Source organism: Myxocyprinus asiaticus, chromosome 24, assembly GCF_019703515.2.
Source record: "Myxocyprinus asiaticus isolate MX2 ecotype Aquarium Trade chromosome 24, UBuf_Myxa_2, whole genome shotgun sequence".
NCBI classification, from domain to species: Eukaryota; Metazoa; Chordata; class Actinopteri; order Cypriniformes; family Catostomidae; genus Myxocyprinus; species Myxocyprinus asiaticus.
This window is the reverse complement of record NC_059367.1, coordinates 37,553,769-37,577,813: the sequence shown is the minus strand read 5'-3', so window position 1 is coordinate 37,577,813 and position 24,045 is coordinate 37,553,769. Positions and strand designations below refer to the sequence as shown.

General features: G+C 37.0%; 1 protein-coding gene across 5 annotated transcripts; it reads right to left on the bottom strand.

Annotated features, from left to right (window-relative positions):
• Positions 1 to 518: 518 nt before the first annotated feature.
• On the bottom strand, positions 519 to 23,510 carry LOC127415481 (mitoferrin-1). Of its 5 annotated transcripts, none has more exons than XR_007892940.1 (5): positions 23,207 to 23,510; positions 7,060 to 7,288; positions 6,161 to 6,217; positions 4,195 to 4,820; positions 519 to 2,154 (listed from the first exon to the last, which is right to left on the bottom strand). XR_007892940.1 is itself a non-coding variant. In XM_051654259.1 (5 exons), exons 3-5 carry the CDS (start codon positions 7,280 to 7,282, stop codon positions 4,273 to 4,275), a joined length of 828 nt encoding a protein of 275 aa, XP_051510219.1. In that variant the 5' UTR covers positions 7,283 to 7,288; positions 7,394 to 7,509; positions 23,207 to 23,327; the 3' UTR covers positions 3,805 to 4,272. The 5 variants fall into 5 exon arrangements, 4 of the variants coding, with proteins under 4 accessions (XP_051510219.1, XP_051510217.1, XP_051510218.1 ...); XM_051654259.1 differs by lacking the exon at positions 519 to 2,154 and adding an exon at positions 7,394 to 7,509 and having other exon boundaries at positions 3,805 to 4,820; positions 23,207 to 23,327; XM_051654257.1 differs by lacking the exon at positions 519 to 2,154 and having other exon boundaries at positions 3,805 to 4,820.
• Between the last annotated feature and the right edge of the window lie 535 nt (positions 23,511 to 24,045).

Here is a 24,045-nt window from a genome sequence, read left to right as displayed (position 1 = left end):
AATGGGGCCTGTCTAGATTTGATCAAAAATTCATCACATTTTCAAATAGTGATGGTGCTGTTTTTTACATCAGTAATGCCCTGACTATACTCTGTGATCAGCTGAATGCCACTTTGGTGAATTAAAGTACCAATTTCCTTCCGAAACAGCAAAATCTGTACATTATTCCAAACTTTTGGCCACCAGTGTGTGTGTGTGTATATATATATATATATATATATATATACTGTATGCGTGTCTGTGAAACAGACTTTCAAAAATAGCCCCACACTAAGAAATAAATACTGGAGCAAAATGTGAAAACTAGCCCAGGTCTCATCTACTGTATATCAAGAACAATGCATAGTCAAATTATTTTAATACTTCTGAATGTAATAATTATTCTAATTTCTTTAAAATCTGGCCATAAAATGAGCTTCACATTCACTTCAAAATATGCATTTACAGTAATGCATGCACATAAAATGTCAGAACTTAATTTATGGAAATTGGTGTGAAATCAGTTAATAAGAACAATGTAATTTTTAATAATCATTGTGCATTTTATTTCAGCTCCAGTGTTACAAACTGTACAAGCATCTCCATCAATAAACTTAATGTGTCTACATTGTTTTTTATTTTCTCTGCTATTAAAAAAAACATTTAGTACTCTAGACGGCACTCTTTCAAAAACCTCCCCTTTCTTTAGTGTGTGTACGAAGCGGCTGACATTACTGAAGTTGTTCATGGTGTATTGTAGCTTTAAGAGGAGCACAACTGCTACACACTGGTAAATCTGGCTCCCGTTTTCTCAAAGCATGGTAACTAATGAATTTAAGGCAAAACCAAAGGGAATGTTGTCAATATTGGCCTATAAGCAAATATTTTCATAGTAAAACTGACATATCATGTTAAATAGATTAAAATACAATGTGTATTTTAAAAATGCCTGGTTTTGCAAAGCAATTACAAATACTAAGCATTTAAAAATGCTGGACCCATAAAAAGCAAACCCATGGGGTTTCCATCATAGAACAACATGAAGCCAAATAGTAATGAATATGTGTTGTCAGTCAACAAAAGCTTAAACAGGGAATCTGCTTTGTATTGGCCTTAAATACAGTGGCCCCAAAAACTGTTTGGACACTCAAAGGGATAGTTCACCCAAAAATGATAACTCTCTCTCATCATTTACTCACCCTTATGTATGCTGTACATGCGCTCCCTGTATGCATCAAGCGCGAGGAAGACTGAAGATGGCAAGATTTATAGTGGATAAAAGAGAGATATTTTGGTCTGTTCTCACCCAAAACTGATCGTATCGCTTCAGAAGACATGGATTAAACCATCGGAGTCGTATGGATTACCTTTATGGAGCTTGGAAGTGTTGGACCCCCTTGACTGGCATTAAATGGACATATTTGCATCATATCGCCATCAAAATATCCTCATTTGTGTTCCTCAGAAGATAGTCATATGTGTTTGAGATGGCATATGGGTGAGTAAATAAGAGAATTATAATTTTTGGGTGAACTATTCCTTTAAGGCACTATTAAAAATGCATGAATGTCATTACATTAGATGACAAAATATCAAACCAAATGGCATTTATGTTTAAGATAGCATAAGCACACTTTTCAAGCAAAACATTTAACAAAAAGTCATTTGTCACAACTGGAGTCACGAGTTCGAATCCAGGGTGTGCTGAGTGACTCCAGCCAGGTCTCTTTAGCAACCAAATTGGCCCGGTTGCTAGGGAGGGTAGAGTCACATGGGGTAACCTCCTCGTGGTCATGATTAGGGGTTCTCGCTCTCAATGGGGCGCGTGGCAAGTTGTGCGTGGATTGCGGAGGGCAGCATGAGCACTTTCTGAGCTGAACCCCCCCCAAAAATAAAACAACAACAGAGGGCCAGAGACAAGAGTCCAAAGGAACAGGATCAATATTTATGTCTTTTTTACCATAAATCTCCACTTTCACTTTGAGAATGTGAAAGTGGAGATTGATAGTAAAAAAGGACTTAAATATTCATCTGTTTCTCACCCAAAGTGATTGCATGGCTTCTGAAGACATGAATTTAAACACTGGAGTCTTACTGGAGTCTACTGTTGTGCTGCCTTTATGTGCTTTTTGGAGCTTCAAAGGTCTGGTCACCATTCACTTGCATTGTTTGGACCTACAGAGCAGAAATATTATTCTAAAATGTTCATGTTTTTAGCAGCAGAAAGTCATAAACATCTGGGATGGCGTAAGGGTGAGTAAATGATGAGAGAATTTTCATTTTTGGGTGAACTATTCCTTTAAGTGCACACTTAAGTTTTAGGAGTCTTACAAATAGAGAACTTCTAAAGTTACAAAAATCACTGCATAGATCATGTTTCATAATTATGTCATACACATGCTAGTCTTAATTGGTAATATACCATGTGACAATTATGTCCTAAAACCAAAAATATCTATAGTTGCCACACAAAAAACAAACAAAAACAAATTACTGATTTCAGCTATTTGATCACAGCTTTCAACTGCCTGAACTACCTCTCATTATTAAATTGAATATCATCATTTCCAATAAATAAGAGGAAACCATACACAACTGATAAGTGCTTTAGTTTACCTACAGCAGTTAAATCAGACAATTTGATTTAACTGTGATCCAATTCAGTCTTTGGAAATACATTTCAAATATCACCAGTTTTAATAACTGAACGTGTTTAAAATCACCTTTGGGACCAATGAATGTATGAAAATGGACACATTGAGGTTTAAATCCTTTAAAACCCAGACATCTTTCACCTGTGATTAGGCATTAAAATAAAACATTTGGTCGGTTTATTCCGAAACAGAACTCAGGAATGTCTTAAATTAAACAGTCATTTAAAAATACACATCTAAATAAAGGCAAACAGATGTGACTCATTTGAACCATAAGCCCAGAAAAGCCAATAAAATAAATGAGTGAAGTGAAACATACCTTTTGTTTGTCATTAAGATGGCGTGTCATTTAAATATATTTATACACCGATCAGCCACAACATTAAAACCACCTGCCTAATATTGTGTAGGTCCCCCTTGTGCCACCAAAACAGCACCAACCCGCATCTCAGAATAGCATTCTGAGATGATATTCTTCTCACCACAATTGTACAGAGCGGTTATCTGAGTTACCGTAGACTTTGTCAGTTCGAACCAGTCTGGCTATTCCCTGTTGACCTCTCTCATCAACAATTTCCATCCACAGAACTGATGCTCACTGGATGTTTTTTATTTCTTGCACCATTCTGAGAAAATTCTAGAGACTGTTGTGTGTGAAAATCCCAGGAGATCAGCAGGTACAGAAATACTCAAACCAGCCCGTCTGGCACCGACAATCATGCCACGGTCCAAATCACTGAGATCACATTTTTTCCCCATTCTGATGGTTGATTTGAACATTAACTGAAGCTCCTGACCCGTATCTGCCCGATTTTATGCACTGCACTGCAGCCACACGATTGGCTGATTACATAATCGCATGGATGATTGTTGGTGCCAGACGGGCTGGTTTGAGTATTTCTGTAACTGCTGATCTCCTGGGATTTTCACACACACAACAGTCTCTAGAATTTACTCAGAATGATGACAAAAACAAAAAACATCCAGTGAGTGGCAGTTCTGTGGATGGAAATGCCTTGTTGATGAGAGAGGTCAACAGAGAATGGCCAGACTGGTTCAAACTGACAAAGTCTACGGTAACTCAGATAACTGCTCTTTACAATTGTGGTGAGAAGAATAGCATCTCTGAATACTATTCTGAGATGCGGGTTGGTGCTGTTTTGGTGGCACGAGGGGGACCTACACAATATTAGGCAGGTGGTTTTAATGTTGTGGCTGATCAGTGTATATACGTGCATGTGTATATACTGTATATGCATATTATATAATATGCAGTATATACAAGCATGTATGTTAGATAATTTGCAGTCATAAATATATGTTAGGAGGGTTTAATCATGACTAAAATTATCCGAAGAGCAGTTATGTTCCATAGTGTGCAATGTCCATATATCCCCTGTTCTTGTAACAACAACAAACTCTTCCAATAAATTAATGTGTTTGCAACAACAACAAAAGTGTGGTGCTGGAGTGTATACTGCATAAGAAATGACTACATTTCCCATTGAGCCAAAAGCCTCTTTAACTTGATTCATATCAATGGGCATACACATTGATTTACCCACAATCTTCAACATTCCCCTCTATGGATCACCCGGGCCTTTTGGATTCAGTGCTAACAGGCCAAAGAGTGTCACCCTCATGTGGGTCCAACCTTCTCCGTGTCTCTTCCTGGTTCCTGGATGTGTGGTTCATGTCGAGTAAGAAAGTACTTAAAAAACTCATACACAGACCAGGCGATGGCTGTAGACGGCATCTGATAAATCACTCGCGCTCTGATGCCTTTAAAGAATGCCGGCACGCCTCCAAGGCGGTAAACTGTCCTGAGCGCATTGACCATACCCGAGAGATGTCCGCTAACATGTGCAGAGCTAAGCGCTACATTCTCCTGTGTGTTTAACAGAGTCTTACACACGTCTAAAGGCGTTGTCACGGCAGCTGACACGGCTCCAGCAGCTGCTCCAGACAGGATGTGTGTTTCGGGTCGGTACTGGCGCTGAGGGTTGAAATGTTCCTGCATGAACTCATAGGTGATGAAGTGAACAGCCTGGAATGGGATGTTCATGGTGAGTTGAGTGCTGTAGCTGCGGTAGAAGGCGGCTAGGCCTTCCCTACGACTGATAGTCAGAACGCAGTCATATAGGCTGCGATATGGAGAGTTATACATCTGCATCCTCTGCTTCACCACTAAGAGAAGGACAGAACATGAGAGGGAAACGATTGTAAAAACACTATATAACTGTTACAACTAAAAAAAACATCTGCATAGCACTTCTCATTCTGAAAGAATGCATTCGAATGATTTCACACCAGCCAAGATATTAAAAAACATCTTTGAGATTTAGAGATTTGGCAGCATTTTCCATTATTTTTCCATATACTTAAATAGCTTCTATGCCCTTTATGATCTTTAAATGATGAAAAATACACAATGCATGTGTTATGACAGTTTCAAGACAGTTCTGTGCTGCTGTTGTGACGGGTAGTACCACCATAGACAGTAGTGTGTAAATATGTATTCATTTAAATTCAGCAATTTTGTGAACTTCGTATTTGCTAGAATTAAATTCTATCATATATTTCGATTACCCTGCTCTCTAGAGATCGGCATCAACCATATTGGTCAACCACTAAAAGACAACAACAGCATAGATGTCAACATACAAAATTGACAATTTCTTTAATGAAATTTAAATTTATGGGGAAATGATCAATTTGCTGCAAACATATGACTGCTGTCAAGTTGTTTTCATTATCTGTTAACATTGCAAACATTATATTAATTTATTGTTTTATATTGCCTAATCTTCACAGAATTAAATACATCTGCATTAATGCTAAATAAAAAAAATTATATTTTAATTGATTTAACCAAATGTAAATTTGCCAAATCATAACCTGTTCAACTCTGTGGCCCCGCCGAAGGTCCATCGCAAATAAATGTTTATGCTTCAAATGCTTAAGTCCCCGTATACAGAAGTCAGGCATATGTGCTATAGTTTGAAAGCTTAGAATCTGAACTTTTCATAGATAACATCACTTCTGCATTTATGTTTCTGAAAAAAAATTACACCAATTTTTGGCAGTTAGTCCACAGTATGTGTAAACGGTAATCTTTTAAATTTGAGTGTGAAATATTGCTGGCAGAGGCCCAGAATTGCAGTTGTAGAGGTTAATAAAAGTAATGAAATTTATCAGATTTTTTATTTGATTTAACCTCATTTACATTTGTAGTTAAATCATCAATTCTACAAATTATACCAAATCTGTTTAACATAAATTATACATTTAATTAAAAAAAATTATATTGCCTTATTGTTTTGTTTTTTTGAAGTAACCAATGCATTAATGCTTGATAATAATAATTTTAGATTTCATTTGATTATAATAAAATGTGGAATTGCTCAGCTATTGTTCACAACAGTTATCTTACAAACACATTAAGAGGTTCCTCATAACAGTATAAAATTGTATGATCCAATATTCACAGTACAGATAGCATTAACAAGGCAGAATGAGAGCAATACCTTCTGCTGGGTTCATGACTGCATCATGGAGGACAGTGGCAACACTTCCTGCCACTCCTGAGGGGAAAACAGAATGAAACTTTACATCAGAACATGTGAAATAAAGAGAGGAACAGAAACTCATTTACTATTTTCTCACTAGCCAATGAAAACCCCAATTGCCAGTATGCAACACAAATTTATATGCCATGTTCACTTCATGTTCTGCCTAACAACACCCCTTAACTGTGATAAAATCACTGTAGCACGCAGACTCTCATGGCTTATTGATTGAATACAGGGAGAATGGGGCTAGTTGCCACATGGGAAAGTAGTCACAATGGCTTTAATTTAGTAACAATATGATTTGGAGCCAAAAGTCAAATTGCGCAAATGCGTTTTTTCCTTAGCAGAGGCTTTGTATGTTGGTTTCAAACACCTTGTTCAAAACCATCTTCAATTAGTAAGTACATTTTCACAATCATTATACTTTTTAATAGCTTTTGGGTAAACAAGCGAACATTATCAAACCGCACTGGTATACATCAAAAGCAAGGGTCAATTACATTATAAAGGCAGATTTTTACCAAACAGTTTAAATGCGTTCATAGTATTTAAATAGTAAGTAATAGTAATATGTATTAATAGTAAATATATTTTTGTACGTTACCTTTTTCATGTTTGTTGTGTCATGAATCGCTTTGTGCCTTATTATTGTTTTACTTATTCAATTTTGCTGGAACACTCCTCAATGTTCACATGAAACCAATGCCACCGGTTTAGTGGCAAGTTCATTGTGACAACTTTCCCATTATAGTGTGACAATATGAAAATCTGCTTCAATGTAGGAACAACACAAAAGAAACTGAATAGAAATCTAGCAATGGACACTCATCAGGTAACAACAGATTCACTCCTACCATTTGCGATGTGACTGTTGCCTCCGTTCTGTATGACATCGCTAAGGTTGCGTTTGATTCGCTCGTAGCAGGCAAAATAGAGTGCGTGGGCGGGGCCAGCCCCCAGCATAGTGATATTGAGGCCCCTCAAGGGCCGAAGGAGGCCCTCCGTCCGCACAATCCTCTTTAGTGCGCCATACACGCTGCGGTACTGAGCCTTTGGGTCCGGCTGTAAACTCTGCATACGCGTCTATGGAAAAGAATGAGAAATGGAGAAAATAAGGAGAGAGAATATGGAGATAAACCAAAATTCTCTGAAGAAAATGTAAGTGGTGCTTGCCTTTGCAAAACTCACCGCCACAACACTAGGGTGTTTTAGGTAGTTGCTTACTCTGGGCCAAGTCAAAAGAGCCCACCCCAAAATCTATGAAAGTCTGGTCCCTAGATAACCCCTTAAACTCCATGAAAATCCTGTGGGCGGAGCCAGAAGTGTGCAATAAGTTTCGCTTAAATTGTAAAAGCCCTCGGATGCACAAGTCACTTACCATTTGAAAGCTTAGAATATGAACTTTTCATAGAATATCCTCACCTTTGCTGTTTATGTTAAATAAAATAACAAAATAAAAATATAAAAAACATAGCATCGCAAATTAGCGCCACCTAGAGGTGATGTACAAATATTAATATAAAGTTTTTTCACACAGCAAGTCATATATCAAGTGAAAGCTCTCATTCTCAGGAACGTGACCGTATTTTGTTGCCCTAACAACACAGTTCGAATGATTATCAAAAGAATCACAACATGAAATGTGATCTCTGGAAGACAAAAAAGACAAACATCTCCTGTCTGCCCTTATTACTGCTTCTGTAAGTCCCAAATAGACACAAACTCTACATCAACTCTTACCTTAGACTGTTTTCTTTAAAATGAGCCAATGTATACTTGTCTGTGAGCTTGCTTGGTTAAATAATCTAATGTTATATCTCAGGTGTCCAGAATAAAATTAGTAGTCCAGCAGAAAAAGTGATAAATCATCTGCAAAATATGTTGTCAACTATTGATGATGAAATGTTATACATCGTCGCAAAGCTGAGGATCTTAGCTTTCCAATGAACCTAAAGAGCTTATAGTCCACTCAGAGGCCGAGATATTCGACGAAACAGTGGGGGAACATGCTTGCCATCCAAAATTGACTGGATATCTATGTTCTGAGTACTTTTCTGCATTAGAGCGCCACCAACTATTCTGATCTGTATATTGTGATGTAAGATGATAAAGAATAATTTTTTCATTATTGTGTTTATCATAAGATTGTAAACATATATAGTATACGGAATTTATGGAATCTTTGGGTGGATGGGTTCTACAAAAAAAGACTTATTCAATTTTTTCCAATTAGTCCACAGTATGTGTGTAAGGTGAGCTTTTAATTTTGGGAGTGAAAAATTGAAGGCGACAGCCAAAAATGCACCAGAGATTAAGGGGACAAGACCTGGAACGCTCCTTCAATACAAGTCAATATAATTTATTTTTTTCTGTTTTATTGTCCACCAGGCAAAAATCGTAAATATGATTGCTTAGAAATTAAAGTAATAGCATACCTCTAATCAATTAGCAACATGATTTGAGGTATTATTTATGTTTGCAGCACAGTGGGAGATAAGTTACGCACTGAAGTTTAATACTTAGGACTAGAGGTTTTAAAAACTTTCAACCTCAGACATGAGCAATAGTTATAGTGATGCTTGCCTAAGTAAACACCAGTAAATAAGAGGACAAAGAATACATGAAAACAGCTTTAAGGAAAATTTAAATTTCAGAGAATTCTCTTTTCTTATATTCTGGAAAACAAAGCAGCTTTCGTTTGATACACACTTCTAAAACCATTTGTTTTACCAAATTTATAATTTAACAAAGACCTCTATAAATAGACAGCTGCTTTCTGAAAGAAACACAAATACAATTTTACTGTTAACAAAAAAAGGGAAGGAACAACGATCAATATGTAGAGAGAGATAGAGCAGTCCATCTTTCTGCTTGCCCAACATTTCGGCTCAATAAAAAAAAAAAAACATACTTCGTTTAATATGAATGATTTGGCAAGAACCATCATAACAAATATGTGACTAAAGAGCACAGGCCCTAGTTTCACAGAGACAGACTATGAAAATAAAGTTGTTTCTTTGCACGTGGTCACTTCATGTGTTTTTACTGATTGGATATTGTAATGAGGGATGTGCCAGGGTGGTCGACTAATTGACTAGATGTCTAACGACTGACTTGTCGGTTAGTGGGATCGACAACTAACATTAATTCAATTATAGTTAGCAATTCTCAAATTAACTGAGAAACAACTTCTTAGAGAGCATTTCTGTGTGATAGTTTGCTGTGCTTAACGGTAAATAATAGTCAGCATAGTAAGATGTTTAGTCTTTAGTTTTTAATACTTTAAGTTTGGTCTTTTTTAATGCACTGTTCTTACAGCAATGCACAGCATCAAAATTAAATTTCAAGATGATGACTGTTCACATGTTAAGTAATATTTCCGCATTTGTGAGGTGCTGTTAAAAGATTAAACACTTTTTTATATTCTGTCGGACACTGCTTAAATAATTGCAGTAAAAAAGGATTAAACTACTTTTTGTCATGAACTAGATGTTTACCCACAATATTATCTTGCAGTTTTGCGCTTTTGAATGCACAGCGAGGCTCGCCCTAATGCGCTCACCAGTTACATCGAATCGAGTCAATCTGCATTCAGGACGTGCATATGTGGTTTTGCTGTGCTTAGCCTCCATATATCCCTCTAAAAGGTGTCTGATCGGGGTCACATGAACATAATGGAGCCGAATAATACACTCACTGAGCACTTTATTAGGAACACCTGTACACCTACTTATTCTTGCAATTATCAAATCAGTCAATTGTGTGGCAGCAGTGCAATGCATAAATTCACACAGATATGGGTCAGGAGTTTCAGTTAATGTTCACATCAACCATCAGAATGGGGGGAAATGTGATCAGTGATTTGGACCCTGGCATGATTGTTGGTGCCTTATGTGTTGGTTTGAATATTTCTGTACCTGCTGATCTCCTGGGATTTTCACACACAACAGTCTCTAGAATTTACTCCGAATCCAAAAAACATCCAATGAGCGGCAGTTCTGTGGACAGAAATGCCTTGTTGATGAGAGAGGTCAATGGAGAATGGCCAGACTGCTTCGAGCTGACAGAAAGTCTATGGCAACTCTGTGCAATTGTAGCGAGCAGAATAGCATCTCAGACTGCACAACACGTCAAACCTTGAGGTGGATGGGCTACAGCAGCAGAAGACCATGTCGGGCACTTTATTACGACCATAGTGTTCCTAATAAAGTGCTCAGTGAGTGTGCATTATTATCCTTAACACTGACTAGTCTTTCAAACAACCGAAGATATGTAGTTTTGCACATCCTTAATGTAAATGCCCTCCAAGACACAATTGAGATGGATAGCATCCACAGTATATAGTCTTTGTGAAGCATGTTAGAGCCTGTATATTACCCAAACCACTTAATCTTTCAGTCATTCTTTAATTTCTCTACTTATCCTGCTAATTCTACCACTTTATATCTAAATACAAGACACACATCCGTGTGGGTGTGTGTGACCAGTTAGGGCTTACTTGGAACTAGATCTACAGCTAAACAACAGGGTATTAAGAGCTCTCCTTTACCCAAGACAGACAACCAGATATGTTTTTTCCCACAACTCTCATTGCCAAATCCCTGCAACAAAGAGCTGAAGCTACAATTAGGAGAGTGGGAGTGTGTCGGCTTAATCAAGATTTCCCAATAACATTCATCAGGGGTGTTGAGTTGAAAGTTGTGGTGATAGTTTAAATCGCTGATCCACATTTTAACTTCATCATAACGGTTCTGTAAATTAAACTTAAAATAGTTCAAATAATAGGTTAACAGAGATTCACATTATTAAACAAATACTTGTTGGCCTGACAAGTGGAGCCACTTAGCTGAACACAAAGAAAAGCATTCCTGAAGGGCTTTTGGCCTCCATCATAGAAACAAATGAACAACAGAAGAACAGCTTAGATGCCCCCAAAATCACTGAGTAAATGTAGTTTCCTTAAATATAGCTTATAGTTTCCTTAAAAATATGCACTTCCAGGGTTCTAAATAAACGTTTTTTTTCTCTTAAAAAATAAAATAAAATAAAAATAATAATAATAATAACAACAATTTGCCTGTGACAGTGGTCAACCATAAAGTTTAGCAGTCAATCATTATACAAAAATATTTGACTGCAAAATACCACAACTGACCAATTAAAATCAAGTATTCCCGAGAGTGTCGTATAATCAGAGGTTGCGCTAGAAAAAAAAATATTTCTGTCACTCTGACGGACTGAGTTGTAAAATTTCCATCGTCTATTTTTATCCGTCATACTTGTTTTAATTTTATAAGTACTACATTAATGGAAAATGTAGTCCATTATAATGGCATATACAATACATGACTGTGTATAGGGTTAAATAATAGCAATTTTTTTCCCCTCCCCAAGCAAGTCTGGTGAAACCAATGGGTTCTTGGGTGAAATTCTACCTGTCAATCAACTGCTGCGCTAAGACAAGATTTTAAACTTTGCCGGTTACATGGGGCTTTTAAAGGAAATAAACGTCTGATCAGAATATTTGACAATGCACATACTGTACATACATGTACAAGTTCACAGAACTTTTTCAATGTGCTTGATATCACAAAACAAACATTTCTGAAGCTCTAATGCAAGTACTGCTCTAAAATAACTGAAAAATCTGCTCTAGACATCCTGTTTGCGCTTATATTAAATGCAAGTAACTGGCAGAAACGATGCTCCGCTTTTTCACGTTCATTTTGTTACTATATTTTTTGCGCTTTATTATAATAAAACACTAATCATGCATTAACACACTAACGCAATGACTGATGTATGCAGTCATTAATTCAGAGACCCACTCCTCGAAATCTGAACACAGATGGTTATTAGAGACTTACATTACCAGGTGTTCATGGCGATGGCACCTGTTTATACACACCTTCACACCTGGCAATAAACAGGGCGCACACACACACACACACACACACACACACACACACACACACACGAGTGTGTGTGTGCAAGAGAGTGGAGTCAAAACTGATGAACAAGGTGAAATGTTTTTTTTTATCTTTCAAAATGATGGAGATCATTTGAAATTATCCAGCAATGTTTCCAAAAATGTGTAAATTATGGAGAATTTTTGGTTAACGCAACCCCTGCGTGTAAATTTTATTTACTTGCTAAAGCCAATTTTTACTTGCATGGCTTGGCAAGTGTTAGTGTTGGTCCCTGTGTACTTGTAACCTAATCCCTACAAACTATATCACATGCAGAGTCAAAATAACACGTGAGCAGGTAGCCGTGTGTCTGCACCAGTTCAGCGAGTTGGAAAAAGTGGCTCTGTCTTTCCCCTGGGTTTGGATCATAGGAACCTCCAGGAATAGAAAAGCCCTTGTGGGAAACAAGGACGTGAAAAGTAACCACAAACACAAGCTCTAAGACAGTGAACATGCTGCACTGGACACCAATTGATATCATATTTACTGCTAGTCAAAGCGAAGTTTTTCTTGAATCATCCTGATAGGATCCAAAGTTTCTACTAAGCCCTTTATACTGTAATGGGTTAAAGCAGCTGTCGTGAGGTGACATTATGACAGGAACTTAACTGGATTATGTCAAACTGCTGTAGTAACTAACAGGGATGTGACAGTCTCAAAAGTAATGTGAGTGCAAGTATGCATCTGTGTGTATGAAACAGTCTGCTAATCAGCTTCAATAGGTTCCAGCCCATGCGTAAGAGACTCCTTCGCACATACACACCCTTCTGGATGTGTGAGATTAAGACCCCCAACTCGTTCCACCCAAAAGCAATGAGGACACACCACCCCATACATTTGACACAATGATAATTGTTTTAATCATCCCAACAACAGCCTTCAGTCTTAGCATTGGCATACAGCTTCTCAACAGTGGCTCTGTCATGGAAATTATAGTCAAATATAGTCTGCAATATGCCTCCAAATACATAATTTTCCTTGGAAAATGCAGTGCATTCAGTACCTTTAAAAGAATACAAAATCATATGTATGGTAAATACAGGTAAAATGGGACACTTTTTGATAAATGTCTTTGGTGTTGCTTTTATAATATGGTACAAATGGCTAAAACAATGTCATCATATACTAGTTTAATTATCATTACATTATTATTAAATATACAGTATTACTATTATTATTATTATTATTAAACAAAACATGCATATGGCTATAGCATATGCAAGTATGGCCATATCCATACCTCAATGTTACCATTAACCATTGAATTCTTCACTTTATGCACAAAGAGCACAAAGTTTGTGTTGCGTGTGCAGTTCACCAATGAAGTGAATGAACTGTTTTATTGTAATGCGCTTATATTGGGTTACATCTGGAGGGGAAAAGAACCATCATTCATGCAGTTTCTCAAGTCTGGTTCATTGCTGCATCTCTATGAATCACCCCTGCCTCTTACAGTACAAGCATCACAATAGTAACAAACACTGCCATACAGAACCTTGTAATCCTTTGAGGAACTTTCACATGCTCCGATGACACCCACAGAAGCACCCTAACAGATAGTAGAAATAGCAGGAAAGGTCTTCTGGAAGCACAATATTTCTTCCTGACTGTTTTGCAATGACTACACGTTTAAGCAATGTCCATGACTTAGCTTCCAATTACAATAATACATCATAATCTATCACTTGATTTTACTACTACTGCACTTTTTTCTGCACTGTTTACAGGGTTCACACAAGATCCTTAAAGTGCTTGAATTTAGCTTTTAGAAATTTAAAAACTGAAATACCTGGAAAATCGTATTTTTTTTTAATGAAAATCCTTGAGATTAAAGTGGATTGCTTCCTCCGTGTAATGTGTGTCCATCAAAAATCAGGCGCCTCCACTTATCCTTACTGTTCTTTACAGGTAAAAAAGCAAAAAGAAATATCAATTTTAATCTCACACAGCATGGATGCGCTAAAGAAACCAAGATATTCTCGTTAATGTTCCTTGAACCGGAACACTGTGAGCCACTCATTGAACTCTTAGGTCCAGTTTCCACCTGGCATTAAGATGTGTTTTGGGTGATCCGATCACATGTGGTCAGCCCTAAATACAGGTCTAAACGGGGTCTAAAACGTTTTGTGATCGGATCGCAAAAACCACATATGAATGTGGTCAAAAACGCATGTGACCAGATCGCATGCGGTGTAAACACTAATTTGTCCTGTATGCGTTTCGGCAGCAGAGAAGCACGACCCCTCACCTGTCAATCAACCGCTGCGCAAAAGAAATTCGAAAAAATACATTTTGCAGATTACAAGCAGATTTAAAGGAATAGTTCACCCAAAAATTTTAATTCTCTCACTTATTCCAGATGTGTATGACTGTCTTTCTTCAGCAGAACACAAATGAAGATTGAACTATTCCTTTAAAAGAAAATAACCATCTGATCAGAAAATAAAAAAGTGGATACATACACAATCACGAGAGCTTCATGAATCTTCTTTAGTGTGTCTGATATCAACACAGGTGACAAGCATGAACACTTGAAGCTCCTTAAATAAAGGAAACACTAAAATAACAGCTAATTCTGCTTGACATGTTGCATTTGTGCTTGACCGCATCAGGGAGAAACAAAGTGCAGTTTTTTTCCACGGTTTCTTTCTCTTCTATGACTTTGTTGCGCATATTATTATGCAGCAACACAGTGACATGGTGATTCATTTATGGTGTCAAGAAACAGGGACCCTCCCCTCCAAATCCAATCACAAGTGGTCACAGGAGATGCATTTAAACGACCAGGTGTAAACAGCCATGTGTCTCACCTGACCACATGTGATCGGAATAGGGCTGTCACCTGGGCAGAATTAAGTTCGAATTTTTACCTGAAATATTTTCAAAATTCAAATAATATTCAAATCTTTTTAATATTTTCAAATATTAAGTCAAAAGAAAAATGGGGGGGGACGCTTCAACAGATAGTTCACATGGTGTTAGACTTACTGATGCCACAGTATAGTACCCCCGACTCAAACTTCATAATAACAGTGAAATACCACATTGTTTTTTATTCATTACAGTGTATGTAGGGTAGCAATATTCCCAGTTAGCAGTGGTATTCGGTTGAACTCAGACTATGAGCCCAGGCCAGGGGCTGTTCAAACAGACAGAACACAACAGAATGGAACCAAACATGAGAATCTCGAGACACACATTTCCAAGTTGAACATCTTCCCTGGCAAAGCATTTAAACAACTCATTTCTTAATCTGAGAAAGGCTTAAGGCAGCAAGACGCAATGGCCAAAGACCTCCACCTACTGTAAGGGGCTGTTCACACCAAACACTTTTGCAACCATCCATTTGTTTTTCTATGTAAACGCGTGCTAGACGAACGTCTTTGTTTCCCTTTGTTTTTGTTTATTCACCGTCTCGTGCAGGAGCGCTGTTTTTTAGATGCTGTGTCTAATTAAAAAGACATTTAAAAAGCATATTGAGACACCTGCTTTCTGTTCAACTGTACGTATCTGTTGCGCTGTGTCTAGCCTTTTTTAGCGCAAGAATGCAATCGATCTGAAGTCATCGCCAGTGCTTGGAACAAATCCAAAATTCAAATTCACAGTTTTAGCATTCGAATGTGCATTTTTTTTTCTTAAACTGATGAATATTAGAACTTTTAATTTTAATTTGACAGCCCTAGATCGGATGACCCGAAATGCATCTTAATACCAGGTGGAAACAGGGCCATATAGTGAGTTACCTTTTTAGTGTTTTTTTTATACAAATGAATGTAAACTCAGTGTTATTACTTGTAAATTGTACACATTATTTCAAACAGAGATAGCTCATATCATTATTTTATATAAAATTTCATGATATAATGTTAATATAATGTACAACCCCAATTTTGAAATGTTGGGAAAGTATGAAAAATGCTAATAAAAACAAAAAGGAGTGATATGTAAATTATTTTCACCCTTTGCTATATTGGAAGCACAACAACTAAACATTATATGATGTTTTACCTTGTTAATATCATTGTGGTTTTTTATTTATTTATTTATTTTTTATGTACAGTAATTTCAAATCAGATGATTGCAACACACTCCAAAAAAGTTGAGACAGTCGAGTGTTTACTACTGTGAAACATCACCATTTCTTCTAATAACACTTTTTAAACATTTGGGCACTGAAAACACAAGTTTGTTAAGTTTAGAAAGTGAAATTTTCCCTCATTCATCCATTATATAGGTCTTCAGCTGCACAAATGTACAGGGTCTTCGTTGCTGTATGGTGTGCTTCATAATGCACCACACATTCTCAATTGGAGACAGGTCAGGACTGCAGACAGGCCAATCCAGCACCCGCACTCTCTGCTTATTCGGCCAGAAGTGGTTTGAAATTCCGGGACGTCCCTGGAAAAGACGGTGCTGGATGGCAGTATATGCTGCTCAAAAGTTTTTACATATCTATCTGCATTAATGGTGTTCTCACAGATGTGCAAGTTACCCATGCCATGTGGGCCCATAGAGACACTGGCTTTTGATAACAGCTTGGATGGTCCTTTTCCTAATCAGCCCGGAGAAAACGGAGGCTGTGTTTTTCATTTGAAATGTGGACTCATCAGACCAAAATACACGGTTCCACTGTTCTACTTTCCATCTAAGATGAGACCGAGCCCAGAAAAGTCGGCAGTGCTTCTGGACAGTGTTGATGTATGGCTTCTGCTTTCCATAGTAAAGTCTTAACTTGCATCTGTGGATGCAGCAGCGAGTGGTGTTGACTAATAAAGGTTTACTAAAGTTATCCCAAGCCCATGTTCATGATATCCATTACAGATGAATTCTCTTTTGCGAAAACTATATGAAAACCAAAATGCCTCTGTGAACTAGAGAAAAAAAAAACATTCTAAAAAGCATTGACAAGTAAAACAGGAGAAAACAGAGTCTCATACATGTATATTAGAAGTTTTCAATCCACACATCACCAAACTTAAAAAAATGTACCATGGACATGAAAAATATTGTATATATATTGTTTTTATAGTTTTTAAATATATTTAGACTGTTTTTCATACCTCTCGTATAGGGCTGAACAACTGAAATCGCGATATGACCCAGTGCAATTCTCAAACTGTGAGAGCTGTGATTAAATTAAATATCAACACGCTGCCTGCTGTTCTGCATCTATGTGCACGGCTGTTCTGTCTGTAATGTGTAGTGCTTTCTTAAATGCATGTAAACAGGATCATTGTATTACACGTGGTTTCAGAGTGGTTCTGTGCTCCATACACACAAACTCTACCTGTCTGGTGCCCTAAGTGACGAGATGTGCTCAGAGTTCAGTTAGGTGTGCTAACGTGCACTGAGCGCATTATTTAAAGCGCCCCAGGTTTACTTTAATTGTATGTGTGTAATTTCACATGCCTCTGTGTTTGGCAGCTGCAATTTACTAAACACATTTAAAATAACCCCACGAGAGCGAGTTTTTGTTGACAGCAAGGCAGATGAGAGCATTTCACTGCATTAAAAGGCTGTTGTAAACTCAACTTCAAACAACATAAACTTCCGTCCCTTCAGTTTTCAAAATAAAAGCTTCCACCGAAATAAAGGCTTGAGGGTTTACCGGGACTGCATAGTAAGTTAAGGAATTAAAGAAATAAATTACTATTAAATAATAATAAATTAGAATAGTTATAATGATAAATTATTATTATATAATAATATATTTCTATAATAATTTCTTAACATTATTAATATTGCAATAATATAATATTCAGGTTGACTGGGTTTCAAAAAAATTATGAAGTGAACTGACCCCTTTCACAAATTGGACTAAAAAATGTTCACAGTCAGATGATGCAATGTGATTGTGATGCTTCACATAAGGTCAAATATGGAATAGCATGACTGCATCGGCCAAGGTTCCTGAAATAATCCATAAAGGTACTCCAGGAAGTGACATAAATCTCACACAGTTGGCAAGTCCTCCACAGTTTCCCACACACTGGAAATTCCAGTCTGTGCTATTACAATAGCACAAGTTTTCCAGCAACTGAACTGCAACATCATGTTTGAGTAGCATTTTTAACATTACAAAAGATTTGCAATTACAATACAACAACACAGAGCTCAAAACATTCTGATGTGCTTTAAAATAATTAATAGAATCTAAGCAGTCACTGATCAACATATTCATCATTACTACATAAACCTTAAACGTATCTCTTGTTCTTGAAGAAACTTTTAAAGATTTTATCTTTTTCTAGTTTTCTGACAAATGATTTACAGGCCTGACAGATGAATCATTCCAAGCCTTAAACTGTATCTTTTGTTAGAGTGTTATAGAAGGAAGTGATGACCTCAACTTAATTCTGCTAAAGTATTTATTTCATATGTAAACAAACGTGGCATTATAACTGAAATATACTCATATGGATCGATATTGAATCGAAATGGAAAGCTTGTGAATTGTAAAATCTGTATCAAGTAGGTAAATGGGGTCATTTATTATTTCACTGATTCTTGAGATAAGGGACAAAACATGTCTTACATAAAAAAAAGTCATCTTTATTTTAAAAATCAAGAAATGTATAACAATAAAAATACTAGAAAAGTTAAATCTAAAGGAAATGTGTATACTCAGGGCATTTTTTACTTATATTTTTAAATAATTTCATTAGAATTTTTTAAAATGCATGCTCTATACTTGGAAGCACATGTAACTTAACCTGTCCTCAGCAAGAGGTCACAATGTTAAAATGCTAAACAAAGTGTTTAAAAATGCAACAAATTCATAAATATAAATATCAAATGAAAGGTAGGGATCTGTAAGATATCAAACAATACATTAAGAAAACTTTAAATTATATTTTCCATAAAAAACCACCAATCAAAGTTGTGTCCTCACTTTGCGTCAATTCCGTCAGATTTTTTTAAAATCCTGAATAAATCAGAAAATGTCCTGAGCAGCTTTAACTCCGAGTACCCCTTTCCCACTTCCTGCTCATGGTGGATGCAACAGTAGGACACGTGGTCTGGTGCATTTGATACCAACGGTACGTTTCTGTACATTTTTCATATTTTTAAAGTCTCTGCAGTCACAGCTTCAACTTGTCAACTCCGTCATTCTCATTATAATTTCTGTTAAAATTGTGAGATCAATTTTTGTATTTTAGTTTAGTTTATAGAGGCATCTTCAACTGAGGGGGAAAAAAAATGGCTCCAGTGTACAACACATGGTTAAGATGGAAAAATATTAAATTTTGTCAGAATAGTATGAAAACAGAAAAAAAAAAAATCAATTCAAATATATATATATTGAATGTACTTAATCACTTAACTCCTTTACTGAACAATATTATTAGTTAAAGACTTTACACTTGTTGGATGAATCAAATTAAAATAGCATGCTTTTTTATGTGTCTGAAAGTTATGAAGTGAATAAATGTCAATTTTCAGAAAAAAACGAAAAACAAACGCGTTTTTATAAAAACCTGTTCCCTTACATCGTTTGTTAGGTGAGACCATTGTCTACAAATATATCCATTTCAGATTTATTTAGTATTAAAAAATAAAAACATGTTTTGCCCCTTATCTCAAGAATCAGTGATTTTAGTTTAACTCAGTGTTCTTTAAATACATAATTACAAAACAAATCTGCCACTTTTCCTATTAAAGCCGATCTCTTCTCTGATCTCAGAACAAGTATCACAAACTAATTATAACCCAGTTTCTTCCAGGTGAAGAGCAGGGCACTCTGGCCGGTCATTGCAGTCTTTGTGGCTATGTGTTCTCCAGAGACGTAGTATGTGCATCTGAAACACGTAGCGCTATGGTGACCAGTGAATGAGTTAAATCTGGCAGCCACTAAGGAAATGGTGACAATAGACTACGCAAGTCCCACAGAATACATGCAGAGACCAATCTGGCACAGTGACAGATCACTTTCAGCCACAGGTTTCCCAAAACGACCAAGTTAGGATACTGAGCAAGCAAATTTTCAGCACTGACACTAACCTTAACTTTTTTTGCCTCACCATCACAAACTATGAGTACTGGCTGACAGAGACAGACCTAGAATTTCAACAATAAGGCACTGGATCAAAAGGACTGTTCTGTTCAGTGAACTAACCGGCAAGCTTGTGTTTGAATGAACTGTTGTTTTAAAGCCCAGACTGAAGCTAGCCCAAAGACTAGTGCTGCCATAACACGAAAACACTCTGGCATTTGCACTCAACATCATGAGACTGCCATTACACCTTGGAAAAACCAAACATACCAGGGGAGAAAATAGAAATAACCCCTTGTTCCTTTATAAGAACAGAATTTGTAAGCATATTAATTTATTTGCAATGTCATGCTGAGTTTCAAGTGTACCTGAAAAAAAAAGATCTTTGCTGCTTGTTCAGTGTACTTAGTTAAAATGAACTAAAGCAACACAATTCTAGAACATTGTCACAACTTGATTTTATTGTGTTTTATCCATTTAAATGTGTAAAATGGAGGTTTACTTAATCCATTTGAATTGGGACTACATGAATACTGGTGTTAATGTAGCACTGATGAAACTGGGCAATGGATTTCTATTTCCCAGCATGCCCCATGGGATAAGATAGGGAGAGTATATGTTAAAATTAAGTGTTATTTTATGTGTTTTTTTGCTGGATTAATATAAAGAGGAATACTTGTTAGTGTTTAATGTTTTGTTAAGAGTTTCTGTTATGTTGGAGTTTTGGGGGACCATCATGGTGAAGAGTGGAGCTCCAGCTAATGATGAGGACAGGTAGATGTCACACATGAAATTGATTGCTTGCTTTGTTGAGTAAATGCTGTGCTAACCATATCATAGTTACTAAACTTCACTCTTTAGTGCTTCAAACCAACATGTATTTAGCATGCTAACATTCAATTTCACAAGGTAGGTCACTGAACAACCAAGAATGTGGACAGCAGAATTAGTGGTAGACTGATACACTGCCTAGCCAAAAAAAAAAAAAAGTTGCTGTTTGGATTTAAATAAGCAGATACTTAAGAGCCAGTGATTGGATTATTATTGCAGTGATTAATATGTTTCAGCTGGCAACAATTCTTTTAACCCTAACTGATGCAGTGCGTAGCTTCTCATTTCTCAAACAACCATGTCGGAAGACGTATCCTGTAGTCGTGGAAAAAATGTGACTACGTTTCAGAAGGGGCAAATTATTGGCCTGCATCAAGCAAAGAAAACAACTAAGGAGATTTCTGAAATCACTGGAATTGGGTTAAGAACTGTCCAACACATGATTAAAACCTGGAAGGATAGTGATGAACCGGCAGCTTCACGGAAGAAATGTGGTCAGAAAAAAATCTTGAATGATCGTGATCAGAGATCACTAAAAAGCTTGCTGAAGTCACATCGTAAAAAATAGACAGTAGAACTCACGGCTGTATAATAGTGACAGTAAGAGCATTTCCACATGCACAATGTGACGAGAACTTACAGGATTGGGACTAATCAGCTGTGTGACCACAAGAAAGCCAATTGTTAGTGAGGCTAATCGGAAAAAACAACTTCAATTTGCTAGGGAGCATAAAGATTGGACTGTGGAGCAATGGAAAAAGGTCATGTGGTCTGATGAGTTCAGATTTACCCTATTCCAAAGCGATGGGTGCATCAGGGTAAGAAGAGAAGCACATGAAGCAATGCACCCGTCATGCACAGTGCCCACTGTACAAGCCTCTAGAGGCAGTGTTATGATCTGGGGTTGCTTCAATTGGTCAGGTCTAGGCTCAGCAACGTTATGCAGCAATAAAATGAAGTCAGCTGACTACCTGAATGTACTGAATGACCAGGTTATCCCATCAATGGATTTTTTTCACGGGCATATTCCAGGATGACAATGTTAACAATGACAATGATTCCTCGGGCTTAAATTGTGAAAGAGTGGTTCAGGGAGCATGAGGAATCATTTTCACACATGAATTGGCCACCACAGAGTCCTGACCTTAACCCCATTGAAAGTATTTGGGATGTGCTGGAGAAGACTTTACGGAGTGGTTTGACTCTCCCGTCATCAATACAAGATCTCGGCCAAAAATGAATGCAACTCTGGATGGAAATAAATGTTGTGACGTTGCATAAGGTTGTCGAAAAAATACCACAACGAATGCGTGCCGTAATCAAACCTAAAGGTGGTCCAACGAAATATTAGAGTATGCAACTTTTTTTTTTTTTTTTTGGGCAGTGTATATCAACTGGTATCTGGCCATTCTGCAGATGGAAATAACAATCTTGGCAATTGATAATGCACATACTATTATAAAATACTGTAAGTGCAATGAGTAAATTGCTTAAAATGTTTCAGCAATTTTATGTAGGCTACTTCTCATTTTGGTCCCATTAAATTGTATTACATCATGTAGGCTATGTCAACCATTGAATAATAATAATAATAATAATAATAATGGCCCTCAACAAATGAAAAAAAAAAAAAAAATGGCTATATTTGAAAATGTAAAAAATTATAGTATATATTTTACCTTATATGTCCATTCAAATTCAACTAGTATTTGGGGAAATATATTTTGAAATATATGTTGCATATAAGTGCAAGTTTGCAGCTTTTTTTATAACCCATATATGAACATATATTTCATATGCTTTGCAATTATTGCTATATATCAGATTTCTGTATGGGTTGAGTCTAGAAGGAATATTTAAGAGTGAAGTTCCTTTAGGTCAGCTGTCACATTGTAATGTTTTTTCAACAACTCAACAAGCATGCTTCTACACAAGTACTGACTCAGGAAAGGAAGTTCAATCTGAATGTTGCATGGCAGGGTGACAATCCACGTGTTAACAGCAAAAAGCACGCTCAATTGTGTAACTTGGGTGTTGTTTTTAAGTTATTAAAAAAGATTTGATTCACCAAGTGATTTGCTAGTTAATCTAAGTTTAAGTTTTATAAGTTAGCAGGAAGGCTACGTAGCAAAAAGGCTGGACCAGGCAGCTAACAGCACATTAGACACATTAGTGAATGTTTTCGTGCCCTACTGTCTTTTGAGTTACCTTGACGGAATCCACGGGGTACATGACGGTGTGCTCCAGAACTCCGGCCACTGCGCCCGCTGTCATGTGCGTGTACAGGGACGCGTGTGCGGGCAAACTCTCGTAATCCACGTCGCCCTCCGACGATCCGCCGTCGCCTTTCAACTCCGACATCTCCAGACTCGCCAGGACCGTGTCGGTGCGCAACTCCATGCGTGAAAGGCGGCACTGGGAAAGCAAGATTTAAACGCACGGATGATTTGCGGCGTTGATGTGAAACAGCAACACGAGCGCGCACATTACTATCAGCACCGTCGTCATCTCAGCGACGTCGTGACATCACCGTGACGCAGCGATTTCGCGCCAGGCGGGGCTCAAAAATGATGTGCCCTCTGAATAAAAATAAAAAATAAAATAAAATAAAATCATGTGCCTTATAAAAAAAAGTATACTAACCATGGAAAGCTTGTCAACTTTTTATGTAACTACATTTTCATCAACCACTGATATTTACAGTCTCACTAGCACTTTCAGGAGTACAGTCCATCACCACACTTTCAAATACTTCCTTTTTGTTATTGGCCTGCATTAAGTTTATTAATAAGTACATACCAATTAGTTATTCTGATTTATTTATTTATTATTCCTCTAGTATTAACTAAAATATTTGCAACTCTCATCAGTCACTGACTCTTCATCTTTGGGAAGTCCGATTCGTTTGAGAGATTATATTCATTTTAACGGTTCGTTTCAGAGAACTGGTTGAAGAAAAACGATTCATTGATCCATTCTAGTCTTTACCCATATGTGTTTACGGAAAGCTACATTTAACATGTTATGTGTCAAATATAAAGTTAGAG